We start from the raw sequence: 21,498 nt of genomic DNA, 5'->3' as shown, positions 1-21,498 counted from the left end.
TGCCTTCAATCGTTCATCTTCAATTTTTTGAAGATCTAAGAAAATCACATCTGTTGATAACAAATCTCGGGAAAGAAAACGGCCATCGAACACAGAAAGATTGCATCCTTTTTTCCTTTCTTATTTATCCAACAGATACCTTGGCCAGAAAAGATTTATTAGGGAGATATAAGGGAAAAAATCCGGAGAAAATGTACAAAAAAAGCAAAAAAAAAATTCACAGAGAAAGTGTTCACCTTTAGAGAACAATCTCTACATTTCTTCATGGTTTAGTTGATAGTCTGACCTCTCAACCTGCGACACAAAAAAATGAAACTTATCAGAGAATGAGAGAAAATTTAATCAAGGGGAAAAAAATGTATACAGAATAAAAAATGGAGAAACGGTGGATTTGAGAGGAAGATGAAAACTCAAGAGAGAATAACAGGAGGAAACCATGAGAAAGAAGCTTCTAGTACAACGGATTGACGGATTGAGGTGATTGATGTGAATTGACCAGCTCTGCCACTCTTCAGCCAACAGCTTTGTTGCAAAAGCCAAGAGCTGAGGAATTGAGGGAGACCTCTCCCTTTGCTAGTTTACCCGGTGGTCAAAGACCTGCACAAAAGGAAACAAATAAAAAAAAAAAAAACGCACATGGAGTACTACCAAACTTGCTATGGTTACTAATTGATTTCAAATGCAGAGGACTACCATTGCATTCACACCAGGCAAGTTTTGGTAGCAACCCACACTGAGCCCATCACCCAACACCTGTCATCAATCAAACCATCACCAACCGCCATAAGCTTGCTCAGCTGGTCATCTGCCGACCAGAGAAATACACTACAGAGAAATGGTTTCTTCTCAAAACCGAAGGCCCTCATTTTCTTCTCTTGGACAACAGCAAGAATTGCACTTCTCCTCCTAGCGAAAGCACGCGAGCCCCACGTGATTGACGACCACCATCCAGCCAATAAAACCCAGCCACATCAGCACAACCACCACCATTCTTAACAGATCCATTCGCGTTTTTACTATATAGGTTGATGAGTAGAATGTATGCTAAGGTGATTCTGATGACCCCTTCAGTGCACCTAGTCGTGCCATATTAGTAAAGTTTCACTTAATGTCTATCTTATTAATTCTTTCCAAGGCACACTTCCTGACCCCATTCTAACTCCCTTTAACTTCTTTTATTTCGCTCCTTCTTCTCCTCTTATTTTTTCCCCCTTCAAATGCCAACCATCGTTTCCTTTTTCTCTCCAAATCTTTCAATTTTTTTCTTTTTTATAAATTCTAAAAACAACAAAATTGATTAAAATTCAATGTCACGTTAACAACTCTGATTGATTTTGGACTACTAATAGACTACCTCTAACACTTTTAACTTATATTCTTGAGGTTTTTTTTTTTTTATCTTTTATCTTTTTGTATATTGTGGATAATTACTTACCTAGTATACTCATTTTATTTGGCAAATAAATAGAACAATTCAGGTAAAAATGAACATAAGCTAAACTTGTGAGAGATATTCTATTTTTAGTCTAACATTAAAGTTTTTAGTAATATGATGTTGAAATTTTAGCCGATTCTTTTAAGTTTGTATAAAGAAAATAACAAGAATTTTCATTAAGGGTCCGTTTGTTTCGGGTGAAAATGTTTTCCAGGAAAATATTTTCCTAATTTCCCGTGTTTGGTTGCACAAAAGTTACTGAAAACATTTTCCTATGTAAAATATTTTCACTCATCTTATGGAAAACAACTTCCTTTCCAAACTTACTGAAGTTGTTTTCCGAAATGCATGCATCCCGCCTGTAGTATATTTCAAACTTACTGAAAACATCTTGTAATATGTTCTTTTTTTTTTGTGTAAATAGGAGGACTCGAACCCAAGACCTCTTCCTTACACTCCCTCCCCCGTACCACCCAACCTAACCCAACCCTCCCCCTTGTATATTCAAAATAAAAAAAAAACCCCATCCTGCTCATCCTATGTTAGTAATTAATTATGTATAATAGGGACATTTTTTTCTAGAGAAACTTTCAGCAGTGAGAGTGCAAGATATATGTCACAATAAGCATTGCATGTGATTGATATTTGATACTAAATGGCCAGCAATTTGTTTATTTCTTAAGGAGATATTTTTTGTTCATATATACATTTCCCCAAGATTTTTTAAAGTTAAACAATGAGATAAATTTTCTTATTTTGCATGGGAAGAAGTATGTAGTTATAATGTGTAGAAAGTAAAGATAGAGATAAAAGTGAAAATATTTCAAAAGTTAAACAAACACCAGAAAAATGAAGTAAGAAAATATTTTTAATAAGCTAACCAAACACCTGAAAATGATGAAAGGGAAATGATTTTCATGGAAAATTACTTCCACGGAAAATATTTTCCCAAGGAAAACATTTTACTTCCAACCAAACAGACCCTAAGTGTCTTTAAGTTGCCAATACTCAGAAACATTGATCAGATAAGAAGTGAGAGATGGAAGAGAAGGGAGATTTGAGGTTTATAAAACAAATCTTGAATATAAAATACTTAATTCACTTTGAAGGCTAGTAACCTCAATTGAACTCAATAATATGAATTATTTAGTACATTTTTCATTTTTAATACAGTCATAGTGTTACGGTTAATATGTATAAGGCATCAAATACATTTTTCATGAACTTGTGGTTAGATATATAAACATTCCATCATTTTTGTTGGTAATTACGACCAAGTAAGCACATATGGTTCTTTAAACAAGTGTTTTGTCCATTCATGCATTACTTAGCAGCAAGCTTGTTCAAAAACATTCTCTAATCAATTCCCATCACCAAGTACTTGTTTTGGTAAGGTGTCAATTTGATTTACTTGAAAATGTAATATAGTTGCTATTCAAATTCTCTTTAGCGCTCAAATTAAGATTTGACTTTGAACTCTAAATTAAAACCTATCCAGGGAGAAATTAAGGAGGGACGGGCAAGGCAACCGCTCCTTGAAACACTTTGCAAAATTGCATTAGGTATTTAGGATTTTTCACCAGCATTTTATTACCTCCCCCTCAAATATTTATTTAAAGTTATTTTTTGTTCCTTATAATTTTTCCTTTACAAATTTCCTTTAACAAATAATTTCTAATCTATATAAGATTAGTACAACATATTAATAAGGAAATTATATAAAAGGAAACAAAGACGGGATAAGAAAGATTTGTTTATAATTACAATCTATTTATGTTAAATTGACTTGAATTAAGGATTGGAAGATAAATCAAACTATAAGAGTTTGGACTTATAAGAGTTTCAATGGATTTGGTTCACTAAACTAATCAAACTAAACATGAGCAAAATTTTGTGTTCAATTTAATTTCAAATTTGGCTCAATTAGCATTAAACTTGTAAATTTGTGTGCAAATAATTTAAAATGCTAACTCGATAGAAGTTCGTTCACATTTTGACTCAATTTACAAACAAACCAAATTTGAACATAATTTCAAACTTGTGAAAATTAATAAACAAGTTTGAATAATAGTTTCAACTTCCTTATTGGATTAAAACACAGAATAGTACTAGTAAAAAAAATGACACAGAGAATTTATCTAAACTCTATTATTATGCTTTCACTCATTGACTCTCTTTCAAACGCTATCATTGTGGTTTACCTGATTGATCTTACCCCAAACTTCATTATTTGCTATAAATTTTCTCACCAAAATATGTACGATCATTCACCTCCCTCTAAACTAGAACCCTGGTTCCATCTATGAATCTAAGCTCAATTAAACCAAAATGACTTGACAGTCTTGACTAGCCATATTTGAAACCCTAAATAATCTTAATTAATTCTATTACAAACATAACATCCGTTGTCGTAATTTCCAACAGTGTGGGGGGTGGATCTATAATTATCACAAATAAGTCGATTGCTAATAGTGGAGTACTACAACTTATGAAAAATCGATTCCCCCTGAATTGACTTGAAGCAGTACTACAAAAGTTGCCGATTGGACGACGTCATCTGTTAGTTTCGGAAATCCTAAACCAAACTAATCCAAAAGCAAATAAATCAGTGAATCACTTCAATAGCAAGTCCGGAAGAAGCCACAAAATTTGTCTCCAATTTGAAACCCTAAAACCCTAGAAACCCTAGCAGCAGGACCACCAATTCAGCAGCAACCATGGCGAGAAACGAAGAGAAAGCTCAATCGATGCTAAACAGGTTCATAGCAATGAAAGCCGATGAGAAGAAGAAGCCCAAGGAACGGCGTCCATTTCTAGCCTCAGAGTGCCGGGATTTAGCCGAAGCAGATAAATGGAGGCAGCAAATTATGCGGGAAATTGGGCGGAAGGTCGCGGAGATTCAGAACGAAGGGTTAGGGGAACATAGGTTGAGGGACCTTAATGATGAGATTAATAAGTTGATTAGAGAAAAAGGGCATTGGGAACGAAGGATAATTGAGCTTGGTGGACCAAATTACATAAAGAATTCGGCAAAGATGACGGATTTAGATGGGAATATCGTTGATGTTCCGAACCCTGGTGGACGTGGCCCTGGATATAGGTATTTTGGGGCAGCAAAGAAGCTACCTGGTGTTAGGGAGTTGTTTGAGAAGCCACCTGAGTTGCGTAAAAGGCGAACGAGGTAAAAAATATCGAGGTTTTGTTTTCTTCTTTTGGTTTTATTCTAGTTACATGCAGTTGTGCGGGAAAAATGTTAACAAACTTCTTTGAAGCTCAAATTTTTGGATCAAATTGTACTCAGAGAGTTAGTTTGAGCAATCAAATATATTCGAGTAACTAGTAGAAGGCCTAGATCAAAGTTGAAAACCAGTTGAAGGGTTACTTTTGTTACTGGGCTAGTCCTTGAGCAATCACTAGTCTGTTAGTGAATGATGAATTGTGTGGGAACATACCTGCGTGTCTGGTTATTTGTTGTCTGATGATGCAGATGGTCATGAGGTGGCTGTGTGGATATGGATAATTGTGAACATAAGCTTATATGTGCTTTTTATTTTATTTTATTTTTTGGTATGTTGCTGAGAGGGACATTCAATTTTAATTGAAGCAAAATAGGATTAGCGGAACTGTGTAATTGAACCTAGATAGCATGGGAAAAATCGATATGTTATGTTAAGATGGAAAAATCAGAAGCTTTTGAGTTGCTAGATGGTAAGTTGGGAAGTGCATAAATTTTTTCATAATTAACAAAACATGTTGAAATTTCTTTACAGACCTAATGTTTTCACATGAACGGAATGATGATTTGGCCTTCTTTTTTCCTTGGTGAATTATGACTCAATGGGGTTTGGAAGAATTATTTGTTGAGTTTGGAAAGTCTGTAAATTCAGCAGACTTTCCGCTATAAAGAAGAGATGTTTCATGTATTGTTGACTTGAAAGTTTCCTTATTTGATTGTCCAACTTAATTTAAGTTTTCATTTATTATTATCATGTATATGTTGTTCATTATCCATATGATTTGTAAAATATATGTGCCTGAGAACGTGCATATCGGATCTGTATATTCCTAGGCTGAGCATATGTGTTTGTTGATTATATTGTTCTTTACAGCTTGGATTTCTTAAGCAACAGGATTGAAATATCTGGTTTTCTTTTGTGTTTGTGGATTTTTTTTTTTTTGTGGCTGATGATGAGTATTAACCTTTTGCAGGTATGACATTTACAAGAGGATTGATGCAAGTTATTATGGGTATAGGGATGATGAGGATGGGATTTTGGAGAAGTTAGAGGGGCCAGCAGAGGAGAAGATGAGGGCTGCGGCCTTGGCAGATTGGAATGCAGATTTAGAGAAAAAGAAGGAAGCGAGGAGAGGAGTAAAGAGCGGGGAAGTTGCAGAAGCTGGGTTGGCATCTAAGATCTTGTATGAGGAGGTGGAAGATGTAATTGAGGAGGAAAGGAGGATGGAGAGGGAAAGAGAGGAAAAAGAGAAGGAGAAGGAATTTGTGGTACATGTGCCATTACCGGATGACAAGATGATTGAGAGAATGGTGCTAGAAAAGAAGAAGATGGAGCTCTTGAGTAAGTATGCAAGTGATGATTTAGTCGAGGAGCAGAGTGAAGCAAAGGCTATGCTTAATATTCAACGGTAGATGGTATGTTTTGCCATGCCTCTTCCTTTAACATAGTTAGCTGCTCTCTCTCCGAGGCAACATTTTGTAAAGGATTGGTATAGCAAATCTTAGTAGCTCATGGATTCTTGTTATCACTGCAATCTTAACTTGTTATAGTACATCAGAAATGATATATGTAACAAGAGTTCCCTTGATTTGGGGTTGGTTCTTTATCTTCTCTTGTTGGAGTCATATGAGCCTTCTAATAATACCATGCTTGCTGTATTAGAGGAGGAATTTTTCATGTTATAAGTTGTTGAGAGGGGTTTGACAATGAGATAGCAGCATATATATTTGGTTTATTTGACATTTTAGAAAGCTTGCAAAAAAGGATTAATGTTAATTGTTAATTTGGCATAATAAGATTTGTCTGTCTTGGCTAAATATATGAAATTTATTTAGCTGCTCTGGTTTGGAAGTGGTAGGAGTGTGGCTTCATAAGCATTTTTAACTGCCTTTTTTTTCCCAACTTAGAATTTGTAAAGTGTAAGACATCTAAATTGGTTTTACTATGAGTAACCTGGTAGGAAAATTCAATATGAAGTTTATCCAACTGCTGCTTTCCATCAAGTTTCATTTCTTTTTTTCAAGATTTTGAAATTCGTGGCTGTTCCCCATTTTTTTTAAATGGCTGTTCCTTTCCTTAAAATAGCTCTAAGTTTGGCTCGATAACAAACAAAAGAAATTATTTGCTATGTAAAAACTGTTGCTATGTCAAAAGGTCCGAGAACTGAGCCTGATGATTGGTTAAAATAATACAACTGCAAGGTAATCAGTTCATCACCGCCACGGCATTTGAATTTGATTCTTAATAGAGTAAGAGAAGCATGGGGGGATGGTCTCCCAATAGTGAAGTACAAACTTCTCAAGCATCTAGTTTTATTCTGGGGAACCTGAATGTTTTTGCAATGCGTAGATGCTTTACTTGCCAATATCCTAAGCATAGTTCCAATTTTTTTCTACTCCATGTACTTGCGTTTATGGGTTCCTTTTTTTTTTTGGTAATGTTATGGCATTACTTTGGTTTTTTGGTCCCAAGAATTTCGCTGTTTTTAAGCTGTTTGGTAGCTCGAGGTGTTTACAGGTAAACATTGTATCCTGACCAAATTGAGGTAACCTGTAACATTCAAGTGTAACTTAACAACAGCTTGTCCTGAATCTGTATATTGGTTTGCTGTTGGAATCTGTCCATGATATTGTTTTCCTTGAATCCAGATTGAGGATCCTTACCTCCTCTCCAGTCTTCATGTTTTTTCACATGATAATATTTGCATATAAGCTTAGAGTGAACAACTAACCACATGATAATATTTTTTCACTGTTTATCTCATTGATCTTTTGCCTTTTTTTCCTCCCTTGTTGCAAGGGCAGAGGTTCTTATAGAGACCAATGCAAAGCTTATGATTGATTCGAAAAAACTAAGAAGATCTACAACCACCCTTATTAGTTTGCAAAATTGTTTAGTACCTTTCTTTTAGTTTTTAGCAAAATTGTTTAGTACCTTTCTTTTTGTTTTTCAATTATCTATCATCTTTCCTATTGTAAATTTGGCCACTTCAACAATCAATTTTCTCAAACACTGAAAAACCCAAAACTCAACTGCACCTCCCATTGCCTTGTCCACCAGGATTACCACCACGACTAATTCCTCCAAGCCTCATACTGTTACCAGCTCCTCCATCCTCGATCTCCCTAACAGCCAACCACCTTACTTTACGTTCTCTCTCTCCCCCTCCCTCCCTCTTCTCTCCATTATATTCTGTTGATCTTCTCTTTCGAGCATACTCAGAGGGTTCATACAAAAACACAATCCTTGGCATGCAGACAAGTTAGAGAAGCAGCATCTTCAAACCCACAAGTTACTTCTTGGCTTGAAACCTTTATTCCTGTCTCCTACCTTCATGCGAGCTCCCTGCCTGTCACTCATCAGGCCTTTGCCTCCCCCCCGCCGTTCCCATCTGTGGGTTCTTCCTGGGTTCAGTTACATCACCACCTCGAATTTGATGTGGAAGCAGTTGACAATGGTGCCTGGTATGGTTGTTCATGTGCTATATTTTTATGGTCCAGATTTGATTGAATGAACTTTTAGTCTTTGTGCTCTGTGGATGTGATAGGCTTAGGAAATTTGGGCTGGAGAGGAGATATTATTTGTGTTGTGTATGTCTGGAATTATTTGTTAGTTCCTGTGTTCATGAGAGAAGTCAGAGAACAGTGAGTTGGAATACATAAGAGAGAGGGAAATTGAGACGAATGAGGGTGCAAATGAAATGCTGGCGGTAAAAACTGGTGGGATTTGGGTTTTGGGATTTTATTTTTTGAGACAATAGCTTCATCCAACATTAAGGGGGAGGAGGTTGCAGAATTTTAATCTTAGACTATGTATACCAGATAAAGATAAGAATTCAATCTCACTGTGGACAAAAGAAAGTGGTTCTCAATGCCTTACCTTAAAAATGAAACCAGCTTTGGACTGATTCTTATATGAGTTGCGGTCGTGCTTCATCTTTGGGCATTTTTCATTGGAAAGGAACTCTTGCAATCTCTGTATGGTGCCCGAGAACTCTAGCGATCCAATATTGATCTTTAGATACCTAAGAAGAACTGAATCTTGCATTTTTGCTGCTGCTGTGCTGTCTTTTAACAATCTAATTCAAGGCAAGAGATAAAACTGATAGTCGCTTCAAAATGCCCAAGGCAGTGAGAATTTGTTGGCCAGTCCCTCCTTTTATTTTGGTTCAAGAACTTTTTAGGAGCTCCTCTGTTCTTATCTAATTGGGTCTACAAACCGTTCACTTTGGTCCAACAGTCTATTAGTGTCTTGATATTTTCATATATCAATTACACGAAAGACTGGAGTCAGTGCTCATTAGTCATCAGAAAGAAGACGAGAAGGGGCAAGCACACAGCATGTACAGTGTTTAGTACACTAATGATGTGCACAAAACTAAATATTTCTTTTTCTTCCTTCTCTCTTTCACCTTGTCGATTATCGACAGGCAATTAAAAGAATAGCCAGCATAATTTGTATTTCTGTTGTTCTAAAGGAATTGTTATCTATGCCCTTTTTAGGCAAAAACAACGGAAGGATCTGAAAGCATCTCCATTGCACTGATCCTTTAGCTTTAAAGAGTTTTCAGGTGATTAGATTGAAATTTGTCGCATTAGACATCTGTTTATATCTTGCCACAGATTGTGACAACAGGGTTGACGGATGGTGAGAAAAGGTAGCTGTTTAAGTCAATCCTTTCTGCTAAAGCTACAATACTTTTTAATCATTTGTAACTGCTTTGATATTTTAACAGTAAAATCACTCCATTCTGTGGGAAAAAAAATATAAATTGGTTACATGGAGGTTAATCCAAGAATTCTTGATACTTAGACTGCCCTTTTCATGATCTCTCTAATACAAAGATATTGCCCTTGTCATCCCTTCCTATTCTTAAATTATCATCTACATATCTAGTAAAACAGTCAAGGATGAAGCATTTTAGCATATGGTTTTTCCTCATTTGCAAAATATTACAGAACCCAAAAAAGAAATATTTTATCTTTATTTCTATTGAATCCAATATGAAAGGATACGTTATATTCAACCAGCCTTCTGGGTTGAAAATGCTGAGAAGAAGATCGTAGTTTTTCTGAAATAGATTCATCAGCTGTTGCATGGAAAATAAGCCACTGATAAGTCATCCATGGTAAGTACAGTTTCGGGTTGAAAGGCAGATTCAAGTAACAGCATTTCTTTACTGCTCGGTCTTTTGAATTTAATGGTGGTCTAGAACTACATTTACCTGTTCAGGAGTGATTGTAGAATTTTCATACCGTATATCAACCCTCTGTGAGCAAAACATAATAAATGTGGTTAGCATCTTTAATGCAAAGTTCCTGATTGAAGGCCTGCAATTCACTATGGAAAAGGATTTTATTTTATTTTATTTATTTTTGGGAAATAAAAGCAAGTCCAAAAATGATTTATAAACAACAATCACAAGAGCTAATTACTTGAATTCATGGAGAACTGGTTAGCATTTTGTCAGTAAACGAAATTTCAAGATCTAAAATGAGGCTTCAAGAAAATGAACGTTTCAGCAGTACAAAGCAGCCAGAAGAGCAGAACGAAAGCTTAACTGATTTAGAAGCAATCTTGAAAGTTGCTTCAACTTTTAGCTGCCCCCGGAACAAATTGAGACCTTTAGCGCTGAACTCAATCACATTGACTGCTTTCCCCTCCATTTGCAACCAGAAGATGAAAGAGTTTAATAAGATTCTAAAGTGAGAGAATAAGCCCGACTGCCTGAGCAATACTGAACAGTATTGGAGGCTAAAAGATGAATTGTACTTGTTTCTGGTCTATATAATTTTATGGAAGATGAGTGAAAATTTGATACAAGCCCAGAACTGGATAATTCTATTGATGGACAATTTACGAACATGATTTCCTCATCGCACTATTTCTGGCTCAAAGACCAGCAGTACAAGTTCAAAGGCCAAAGATATTATGGGTCTGACAAAAGCTTATTTGGTTTATCGTTTTGGTTTTTGAGCGCTTGCATAAACATACGGGCGATGCATGTTGACAGCCTTACCTTTAAGAAATAAACTAATGAACCACCAAAAACAGGAATAGATGAACAAAACGTTACCTAGCGATTAAGGCAACCCCTCAACAAGTTGGATTATCTTGCATTTGATCAAGGTATTCCTCTTCTCGTAGTTCAATTAATTGATATAGTTTAAAAATGAAAAAAAAGTTCTTACTGATAAATAGTGTAGATATACCTCAACTGTATCAATGTCCTGGAAGAAATCTCCCAAGCTAATGAAGTCTCTCAATCCTAGTTTGGTTCTTTTTGACCCCAGGATGGTGATGGTGCTGTAAACAAGCTTCCAAGTTCCTCCCATCTTCCAAACGATGACAATATCACCAACTTAAGATTCTTGAATACAAAGTTAGACCAGCAACAAGTGCGATTCCTACATGATTCCAACTAGTACAGACCTCACCTTCTCTATATTCACAGTTGGTTCTGGACTTGGATTTTGAGACTCCAGCAGCTCTATCAGTCTTGTAATCTCGGCTTTCTTTTCCGATGAAACTCCGAAAATCCCTCTGTTGATGCCTTGAGTGACATGTTTAAATTCCCGTACATTCATTTCAGAAGGTAGGCAACGCAGCGAAGAAAACAATCGACAACTAAGGGATTTCAAGATTCAACTAGAAGTCTCAAAACAGGAGAGCATACCTTGCAGTGCATCATAAAGGGATTGTTTAGTTTGCTGAATTGTCTGCTTCTCATCCTGAACTTCAACTCCAAAACTTTTTTCAGTAGCTTTGGTTGAAACAATGGTTCTTAGTCCAAAGGGATATTCACTAAATCTACTGCAGTTTTTGTGACTTGAGTGAGTGGCTGAGAGAGCTTTGTGAGCTCTCATTATCTTTACGGCACTGCTTGCTATTGGATGAAACAAATTTGGAGCAGATTTTGGAGGGTGGATAAGCTTTGTGGCCATTGCTCCAAATCAGTTTGAATCTTCGTTTTAGCTTCCCGAACCTTTTGAGACACTGGATGGTTTGAGGAAGTAGAACCTTTGGCAGGAGAGTTTTATCTTGCACGGTGTGCCACCGTCCCAACTCTGACTTTTCTATCCATCTGCTCAAAATTTGAGGACTATTACTTTCAGACTGTACCATTAGAAAATCCTGACCCTTATTTTGATGGACAAGTTTTTCACGGGCTTTGAAGGCTTTTGTACAACATGTACTTGGGTAGTTGGATTTCATGCACGCCACAGCCCACACCAATGTACCTCTTGATCAGGCTGATTTTCATACCTCTGCATTTGAAGTTGCGTTCTTAAGGAAAAGAAATTTCGAAACTCAAATGGACCTTTGGCTGATTATACTATGACTTTTAAGGTGGCGAATTTGAGAATTGATAATTTTTTTGAACTTCTGACTCTAAATTGATAAAAGGATAAATTTTATATACACTGATAGTATATACACTATCACCATCAAAATTCATAATTTATGTGCAAAAGTTGAATTTCAAATTCAATCCAAAACTGACAGTGTATAGTATATACACTGCCAGTGTAGGAAAGATTAATTCTAATTGCCAGTGTAGTAAAGATTAATCCTAATTGAAAATGCTACACAAGTTGCAACTGCTAATTTCCTATTAGACTCCATATTCTGATAAGGAGAAAATCCAGACCATCAATTAATGCAAGCCAAGAGATGATCATCACCAGTCACCTCTCATTGAATCCATTCACGTCTTCGTCATAATTCAAGACCAGACTGTTAAATTTATGCACTAAGCCAAGTCTATTCTGATCAAACAAAGCTTTATCACTGCTAGAGGATTTACTACCAAAATCACAAACGGTATTCAAGATTTAAATTGAGTAGCATCATGCTGAGATTTGTAAGAAGGATCTAAAGGTGCAGTCTTTTTCACGAAAAAAGCTGTAGTGTAACACACGAGACATCAGTTTTTTCTAGCTGGCAAATGCCGTGAGGAGCAAACTTCAAACTGCTGCTTGAGATTTTTCAGATTCTTGCTGCTGTTCCCACTGATTTGGAGCGAGAGCTTTTGTTATAGAGAGAGCATGAATTTCCTTCAACTCCTCAGACAATGCAGCATTCACCATTCTGTGCCTCTCGAGTAGCCTTTTCCCTTCAAATTGTTCAGACACAATCTCAACGGTAAACTTCGCACCACATCTGATGAATAAACAATTTTGTCACTGAATAACTAATTCATAAACATATCTCATGAAATTTTTCAAAAGAAAGAAACTTACCCACCAGAGACATCAACTACTTCCTGAAATTAAATTGTCAGACAAATTGAGTTAGAGATACAACATAATTCACATCTAGGCAAAGAAGAAAGGTGAAAAAAAGAACAAACAAAGCTACTAAATGAAGTTTTTAACTAGACAATGGGAGAGAATCATGCTTTGTGTGCTTGAACACGGCAACTCTTACCAACTTAGCCCTTTTATTAGGAAATGCATGGGAAATTGTGTTTGTAGTGAAGAAGCCTAGCCAAGAATAAATATTTATTTCAGCAGACATGCACTATTACTCATGATGGCCATTCCATGGTTAAGGTGATAAAAATGGTCAAAATAAGCAAAACCTTAACTGCTGGAGTGGCTTAAAACTGGACTCCCACAATTTAAAACCATAAAGATCAGGATAAACACAGAACTGTAGCAACCAAGAAAAAAAAAGTAAGAGCTAATTGTGACCTATTTAAGTAACAAATCTGAAAGTTCCAGTAGGCAGCATGAAATGGTGGTCCAAAGGATAAGTCAAATACCCCTAAATATCAGAATTTGGGCATCAAGGAGCACATATATGCAGTAAAGCGTGACTTGGGAATTGGAAATGAAATTCATAAAAGTCTTGTAGCTTTTATTGAAAATTTCTTTATCACCTTTCTTAAAATATATGACCAGAAAATTTAACATCTTTCAAGGGCTACTGGCATTTTGGCAGCATCCCATTTACTTGGCACTCATGTGAGAGTGAGGGAGACATCAAATAACTAAATCATAAAGAAAGCCTCAAAATCCCATGCTTTGCAATGAATTCAGCTTCAGATGCTAATGACAAGAAATAGCCTGGTTCAGAATGGAGCTATACACTACAAAGGGTTATCAAATATCATGCGTCGAAGTTATATAACTTCAGGATCTTTTCTAGTTATTTTCTTTGTCTAATTCTGTATTAGTCAAATCCTATTCAAGTGAACCTGATTATCCAAACTTCATTCATCCATCCCCTCAATAGAACAGTTAAAATTCAAGTGCTTCATCCACACCTCAACCATATGTCTCCCATTGGAGTCAAAGACAAGTTCTAAGAACCACATATTTTCCCCTCATCAGTTTTATCTAAGAAGAAGGGGACAAAGATGATAGAGCAGCATTAGATAGTGCAGTGATGAGTTGGAGAAGTTTCATCTTTCTATTGTTGTTTATACACATTTTCTTACCAGTCAAGTTAATCTTTTTGGTTTTACAAGCTTTTGTTGTGCTAAAAAGGACTTAGCTAGATCACAAGATTAGAGAGATCACAATTCAAAATCCACAAATCCACTGCACTGCAACTGGTGACCAATTCACATGCATTCAGGTTTTTCAGTCAACCAAATCCACTTAGTCAACCAAATCCATTTATGATGAATGGATAAAAACTGAGAATGTCACCCTAATCCCCACATCACTGGTCCTAAAGCACTAATGTGCTGAACAAAATACCTTTTCAGAAAGTTCTTCAGAAACAATTGCCAAGCTATGATTTGAGAGTTTTTCACAACATATGAAAGACCGGCTCCTTACACATTTACCACTATATCCAAGCAAAATGAACCTCGTATTAAACACGATAAGAAACGTATGCAAGAACAGAGCTACATCCTTCTGTAATTGATTGCAAAAAGTTAGTGGAATAGTTCGATAATCAGCACCACCTATCCTTTAACAATCATATTAAATTGCATCCTAATTTCTCATACCACGAATCAAACTCGATTAAACCAAAGAGAAAATTGCACAAATCAACATGCCCTTTTAATCAAACTAAAAACTCATTTAAAAATCAGCCCAAAGACCAACCAGTTCCAAATCTCTCTCCCCTTTTCAAGATTAAAGCATCAAAACTAAAAACCCTTTTGGATGCTTGCCTGAAATACTCTATTAACATTCTATCAATAAGCAAAAAACCCCATTTAAGCATAACCATTTACAGCATGATGAACCATTTACAATATAAACAGAAAAATACAATTACACTTCAAGAAGAAGGGCCAAAGATATGAAAGACCGGCTAACACATTTACCAAACTTGGATCCAAGCAAAATGAACCTCGTATTAAACACGATTATGCAAGAACAGAGCTACATCCTTCTGTAATTGATTGCATAGTGGAATAATAATCAGCACCACCTATCCTTTAACAATCATATTAAATTGCATCCTAATATACCACGAATCAAACTCGATTAAACCAAAGAGAAAATTGCACAAATCAACATGCCCTTTTAATCAAACTAAAAACTCATTTAAAAATCAGCTTCCAAATCTCTCTCCCCTTTTCAAGATTAAAGCATCAAAACTAAAAACCCTTTTGGATGCTTGCCTGAAATACTCTATTAACATTCTATCAATAAGGCAAAAAACCCCATTTAAGCAATAACCATTTACAACAAAAAAAAATTACACTACGCGATGATGAAATTTAATACATGTTAACTAAAAAAAGATTGAAACTTGGACAGGCATATAAACAGATGCATGCAAATACAGTATAACATAAATAAAATAGAGATATAAACGGAGAGGCTTACAAGATGAGAAGGGCTGAGTTTGGATTTGAGGGAAGATTCAACCTGCTCTTTCGTGACCCCCATCTTCGTCTTCTCTGTCAAGTGTCAATAATAAGCTTTAGCTTAATATTTACTACAGTGCCTACTTCTTCTTTCTTTTTTTAAGGGTATATAGCGCAACCGGCTAAGGGCCTAAGGCAGGGAAAAAAGTCCAAAAGATGGAAAACATAACGTAAAGAATATAGAAAGACTCAAAAAGAAAAAGAGTGGAGCATAAATTTTACTGGTTTCCCTGCTTGACACGCCCTTCATCGAATATAGCTTCACTTACCTTTTCCCTTTATTTTATACTCTTCTTTTTTTTTATCGAAACGATAGATTCCCTTTATTTTATACTCACTTTCTTTCTTTCAGAAAGGTCGGTAGTTTATCATTTTACTATTATATCCATATTTAATGCGCATCTTTATTGGCATATATGCTACTCCATGAGTCAGGTATTCTAGTTGCAATAATAAATATAAGGTCGGTCAAAGATATATTTCAGGTGTTATATTTTTTAAAAATATAAATATAAGATAAATTTAAAAAAATAAATAAATACAAAAGAGGGTAGGTAAGATTAAATAGAAAAATTATATAAATGTAAGGGAGGATAACAATTATTAGTATGTGCGTGTCTATATATATATAATAGATTAGGTGAATGATAAGTGTGTTAACGAACCCTCTAACGACACTTATTAGAAAAATCCATAAATATAACACTTAAACTAGTACTACTCGGGAGGTATATCAAGAAATTAAGAAGCAATAATGAATGTTTTAACTACTTCAACTGTACAAAGTAGAAGTAGGCCTGTTTTTGTGGAACAGAAGGAGTAAATAATCCAAATAATTGAATTTTGAGGGTTTTCTTATTTCTACTAAGAAAAGGATGATTTTTTCTTACTGGTGCTACGGGAAAAAAAAAAATCGGTGCCGTAGTTGTATTGTTAATTTGAGACTCCTCTCAGTTGCAATTTTGAGTATCCATTAGCCAAGCCTTTAAGATATTTTTCCTTTCATCCCACTAAAAGTGTTATATTTTCTATTTTGAAATGTCCCAAAATATTTGTCACATTGAGAAAGTTAACAATTTTTAATTTTTTTCCTTTAATCATATGCATGTCATCATTTAAATTCAATTTTTGAATTTGTGAGAGTAAAATTAAAAAGAAAAATACAAACATCACAATCAAATCCCTATTTTTAAACAGTTAAATTCTTGAAATGTAACAAAATAGTTGGGACAGAAAGGAGTAATGAATAACGGTTGCAGATGGACTGGTTTTGACTTTTGACTCAGTTGAATGGATTTGGAAAGCGTGGTGGGATGATTTAAGCCCATATTCTTCATGGGTTTTGGGGGTGTCTTGGCCAACCAATTTGACATGCACTACGGCCCAACGGGCACCAATTCTGTTGTTGTTTAATTTAACCTGTGTGTGCTCGTTTTTGAGACTTGCTTTAACTGGTCCGATTCTCATTTTCTCCCTCCCAAGGTTTAAAATTTTTTAGCACCTAATAAAGTTTAAAATTTTTCTTTCAACAAGGGAAAAAGAAAAAGTGATTTTGTCTATGGCAAGTAATTAACTTTTTATTCTTTTTTTTTTTGCCTCACAAATCTTTTTCTTAGTTAATTCTGTTATATTGAATTTAACGTGCGTCACGCAAAGGTAATTTGGACAAGTATTTGTTAGCATTTTGCATGAAGTTTTTTGTGTCGATGGGTTGAATTTGTTATATTGAAACTCAATATAAAAGAAAGCAAACATGATGATATTTGAAGCCTTAAGGGTACCAATTGAAATTGTAAAAAACCCTCTAGGGAAACTTGCTGAACTTTTTCCTTTTGTAAATTGAAGATATAATATCATGGATTGAGTTTTACCAAAGTTTGAGGGAATCTATTTATGCAAGCAAAGGGGCTTTACATTCATTCTAGTGATTGAAAAGTGCAATTTTCATGGGATTTTTAATGCATTGAAGCAAAATTAAATTTCAAATTTGAAAAAGTATAAATTGAAAAATACAACGGGTTATGGTAGATTCAAGGGAGTTATTTTTGCCATACAGTAATTTTTGCGAGTTAAACTTTGAAGGAAAGATTCAAGGGGGAGCATCAAAACTTCAAATGAAATTAATGTAAAAATAAATAAATAAATAAATAAACTTCCAATGAAATTCAGACTAAAAAATAAGCTCTTGTAACATCAGAGTATGGTTCTTGAAAATTAAATCCTTAAACCCCTCATCAAAAGGTTAATCACTATACCTAAAAGGTTGTCTAAAGGTTATTAAACACTTTTGGATCCGTGATTGTGCTACCAAATTTTCACCAAACATATTGAAAATTTGTGTTAGGGGCAAAGTTTGAACCAATTTAGCTTCACAGTGTATATTTATTGCCATAATTACATGTGACACTTAGATCAATGAAGGTAATTAGTTCAATCTTTAGTTGACAAATCACATTCAATAACTACAAGGGGTTTTAAGAAGTTAAAAACCAAAAGATGCAGCATGTATTGTTAGTAATACCAAAAAATGAAGAAAAAAAAAAGTCTTTGGTATAATATGACAGTGCCATACATCATTTTCTCATTTATTTTTTCCATCAATCCTTACAGATTAGTTACACAGATGGAAATTGTAGAAAATATTGTTGGGAAAGATATTTTGCCCTATCTTTTCACTTCTTAGAAATTAAGATCTTACATCAGCTTAGCCATACTTCAGAAAGGGCCATGAGAAAACTTGGATCAAAATTCAATGATCAATCTTATGAGGACTTATTGTTTATAATCCTATTTCAATTCAAACAAGATTTACTTAGTAAAAAAAAAAAAATTCTGTATCTGAAAATGGTGACTTTAAATTTGTCATTCAAGTAGCAACTCCGGAGTTGCTCTTCAGATGGCCATTTTAAATCACTTAGATTCATCATATTAATGCCAATTTTTTCCCATCACATTGCACTTAACACCTTAAAAGCTGATGAGACATTAAAATTTCCAAATCCCTCAAATTCTTTGAGTTTCTTTGCTCAATTTTTATGGGTTTGCAATAACGTAGATAAATGTATATAAAATAACATATACGAGTATTTTCTTTCAAAAAATATAAACCTACTCCGACACAAATATAAAGCTAAATTTGGACAATTGGCTTCTTCCTCACAACACTATTGTAAGTTATCCCAGAATCCATGTTCAATTTTATAACTGCTTGTGAGTTATGTGTTCTTAAGTATTGCTAAATAGCATTGCACTAGGAAGGTGGAACTTTAAAGTCACTAAGTGGAGTAACAACTTTAAGTTGCTAATTGAAGTAGTGACTTTAAAGGCATTGTGTGATATAGGAATTGTCAATGAAAATAGGGTTTTCTTTTTTTTTTTTTGTAAAAGTATATGGTTTTCTTGATTGATTAAGAATGTTCAATTCTCTTTACCTCACACTTTATGCCTTTCTTTCTTTGTCCTTATCCTTGACCAAAGTTAAAAAAAAATCATGCTTCTGAAGAATGAACAACAATCACAATTATCATGTAATAATTTCCTTGGCACTTTCAATGGGAATGTCAAAATCCCTATTATGGTTGTCAAAAGGAAAAGTGAGGTAAAGAAGCCTCACAAATTGGCTGGTCACAATCAAAACAGCCCTCACAAATTGAAATTGTACCGTGTTGGAAATATCTAAGGACAGCCATCACAAATTGCACTTCTAGTGGTAGAAAAGAAGGGGCCAAAGATAATTACTTCACTGTTTGGCAACATGGAAATTGAAAATGACACCTTAAGGCTTTAGATTATGAATTTCCAAAACCATTTCTATAAAGATAGCTCAAATGATTAGTCCAGCTCTTTTTCTGTCCAGGCTATGATGGCTTTTGGAGAATTTGTTAAAGTCAATGGTTGGATTTGATCAAATTCATTGGACACAAATACCAGCTGCTTCAAGCCTCCAAGCATAATACATGAACGCGTTAAAAAAAGAGTAAATCTTATATACACTAACAGTGTATACATTGTGACGATTAAATGCACGATACATGTATAAAATTTGGATTTCAAATTCAAATTCAGATTATATATCATTCATCCAATTGAGTAAGTATATATACTGTTAGTGTATAGAATATTAATTCTAAAAAAAGACGCAAGAAAAATTAATGTGCAGCCTTTACCTTTTTTTTCTCCGATAAAATGATATTCACGTACTCTTGTCATCTTAATTTTTATTGCGTCTTTGGACAATTTAATGTAGTGAGGATCTGTGGTTATCAAATAGAGGTATGTAAATAACATTTCTTTTTGGACAAAAAATCTAGAAAGTCCCGAACTACTAAGCTCGTACGCTTTCAACCCTCCAACTAATATTCGTACATTTTTTAGTCCTTTAATTTATGATAATGTATATTTCTAATCCTTTCTTCAATTTCAGCCATTATTTCTATCAAAATCCATCTCAAAATGATGTAGTTTTGATTATCTTCAGTCCTCTAATCATGTTTAATCACCTCTATAATTACTAACAGCCCTTCAATGGACTTTGATTGTCGTTGACTAATGATTGATCACTATGTTAGTGTTGTCAAATTTAGATAAAATTACACTTCTAGACTCTATTTTTCACTTATATTCCAAATTTGAACTTGGATTTCTATGAATTTCACTAGTTATGAGTACATTTCTGCTTGTATATTGTGCATGGTGTAGTTTTTATTGTTTTTAATGACTCAAATGGATAAAAAGGTCAAAAGTGTATGCGTTTAAGAATTGGAGGGCTAAAAAATACACAAATAATAGTTCGAGGGCTAAAAATATACCAATTCAATAGTTTGAGAGCCAAATAGATAATTTGTCGTTTCTTCCTTTTTTTTTTTTTTAAATTAAGAGCACTGGAGATGGTAAATTATACACGCTACAATTTTTGTTGATGAAATAACTTATACATGCTGTTAGTTCAAGAGGTTCTTAAAACAAAGCTACTCCTGCTTAACTAAAGCTTGGAAAATGATTTTTTCATTCAAACGGTAAGTACTATTATTATAGATCTAAACAAGTCCATATAAAGGAATGATATCAGAAACCCCCCTTGAGGTATCTTCTAATATCACTTAGAACTCTTGAGATTTTGAAAATATTAATTACCTTCCCTAGTAGTTGCAAAATGACTATGTTAACCCTCATTTGATAAATAATTCAAGTGACAAATAAATGGAGTTCAAAAAAAGGTCACTTTCTTCTCTTTCTCCGACATTCTCTCTTACTCAGTTTTTTTAGATGACTATGCAATTATTTATTTTTAAATTATAGTAAATTCAATTTTATTTATCTTTTTACTTTTTCTGATTGTGATAGAGTGAAGTATGATTTTTTGGTTTATTTTGAGTTGATTTTTATAATGATTACTACAACTTAAAGGCTTGGGTCACGAGTTGAGACGAAATTGAGAAAAAAAACATAAGGTTCATAACAAATCAACTTTGAGCATATACAATTAAAATTATGCTAGTGTATTTATTTACAAATATCTATTTTATTTTTCAAATTTATATTGTCATGGTCTATAGATTTGTGATATAGTGGTACTGCTAGAGATTGTTTTTCAGGTGGTGGATTTTCTTGGAGCAAACAAAGTGGTTATGAAGTATTTTTATTTAGCAAAATGAGGGAAAGGATAATTTAGAAATTTTAAAAATTTTATTACACAAACAACAAGAGTAAAGAAGGTAAATGATGTTTTTAAAACCTTAAAACTGTTCGGTGATATTATCCCTTGTCCGTATAAAAGGCAATTTAGAATAAAAATGTAAACAAATTAGTCTCTATCGGATGGCATACCAAAATAGATCAAAGACTATTATGGTAATTGGCAAACCAAAAGTGTGAAAAGAAGCAAAGCTTCAAAGGCAAAATTGCGGCCATGTGGGCCAAGTTATTATCTCCCACCCCAAACAATGACAATCCTACAAATCTCAACTTGACATAAAATACTCTCAAAG

The 21,498-nt window shown here is 34.4% G+C and overlaps 3 protein-coding genes across 3 annotated transcripts; 1 reads left to right on the top strand and 2 right to left on the bottom strand.

Moving 5' to 3' along the window:
• Window positions 1-3,971: 3,971 nt before the first annotated feature.
• LOC113778056 (pre-mRNA-splicing factor ISY1 homolog) lies at window positions 3,972-6,296 on the top strand. The gene is made up of 2 exons (XM_027323310.1): window positions 3,972-4,616; window positions 5,645-6,296. Exons 1-2 carry the CDS (start codon window positions 4,153-4,155, stop codon window positions 6,081-6,083), a joined length of 903 nt encoding a protein of 300 aa, XP_027179111.1. The 5' UTR covers window positions 3,972-4,152; the 3' UTR covers window positions 6,084-6,296.
• A 3,070-nt stretch (window positions 6,297-9,366) lies between these two features.
• On the bottom strand, window positions 9,367-11,737 carry LOC113777390 (probable plastid-lipid-associated protein 7, chloroplastic). Its single transcript, XM_027322427.1, has 7 exons — window positions 11,348-11,737; window positions 11,109-11,224; window positions 10,884-11,006; window positions 10,233-10,331; window positions 9,896-9,940; window positions 9,687-9,760; window positions 9,367-9,563 (listed from the first exon to the last, which is right to left on the bottom strand). The coding sequence occupies exons 1-7, from the start codon at window positions 11,613-11,615 to the stop codon at window positions 9,494-9,496; spliced, it is 795 nt and encodes a 264-aa protein (XP_027178228.1). The 5' UTR covers window positions 11,616-11,737; the 3' UTR covers window positions 9,367-9,493.
• Window positions 11,738-12,348: 611 nt separating this feature from the next.
• LOC113778301 (protein BOLA2) lies at window positions 12,349-15,670 on the bottom strand. The gene is made up of 3 exons (XM_027323660.1): window positions 15,471-15,670; window positions 12,915-12,937; window positions 12,349-12,834 (listed from the first exon to the last, which is right to left on the bottom strand). The coding sequence occupies exons 1-3, from the start codon at window positions 15,531-15,533 to the stop codon at window positions 12,639-12,641; spliced, it is 282 nt and encodes a 93-aa protein (XP_027179461.1). The 5' UTR covers window positions 15,534-15,670; the 3' UTR covers window positions 12,349-12,638.
• Window positions 15,671-21,498: the final 5,828 nt, after the last annotated feature.

The sequence above is a fragment of the Coffea eugenioides genome, chromosome 7 (assembly GCF_003713205.1).
Source record: "Coffea eugenioides isolate CCC68of chromosome 7, Ceug_1.0, whole genome shotgun sequence".
Classification (NCBI taxonomy): Eukaryota; Viridiplantae; Streptophyta; class Magnoliopsida; order Gentianales; family Rubiaceae; genus Coffea; species Coffea eugenioides.
This window is presented reverse-complemented; position numbering and strand designations above follow the sequence as displayed.

Bases quoted from the DNA above. Each gene is read 5' to 3' on its own strand.
- LOC113778056 (XM_027323310.1), top strand. From the start codon at position 4,153: ATGGCGAGAAACGAAGAGAAAGCTCAATCGATGCTAAACAGGTTCATA. The intron at 4,617-5,644 runs GTAAAAAATATC...AACCTTTTGCAG, and splicing joins TTGCGTAAAAGGCGAACGAG to GTATGACATTTACAAGAGGA.
- LOC113777390 (XM_027322427.1), bottom strand. From the start codon at position 11,615: ATGGCCACAAAGCTTATCCACCCTCCAAAATCTGCTCCAAATTTGTTT. The intron at 11,007-11,108 runs GTGAGGTCTGTA...ATCGTTTGGAAG, and splicing joins CAACTGTGAATATAGAGAAG to ATGGGAGGAACTTGGAAGCT. The intron at 9,941-10,232 runs GTTAAGCTTTCG...TTTTGCTCACAG, and splicing joins TCAAGATTGCTTCTAAATCA to AGGGTTGATATACGGTATGA.
- LOC113778301 (XM_027323660.1), bottom strand. From the start codon at position 15,533: ATGGGGGTCACGAAAGAGCAGGTTGAATCTTCCCTCAAATCCAAACTC. The intron at 12,938-15,470 runs GTAAGCCTCTCC...ATTTAATTTCAG, and splicing joins AACTCAGCCCTTCTCATCTT to GAAGTAGTTGATGTCTCTGG. The intron at 12,835-12,914 runs GTAAGTTTCTTT...TTTATTCATCAG, and splicing joins GTAGTTGATGTCTCTGGTGG to ATGTGGTGCGAAGTTTACCG.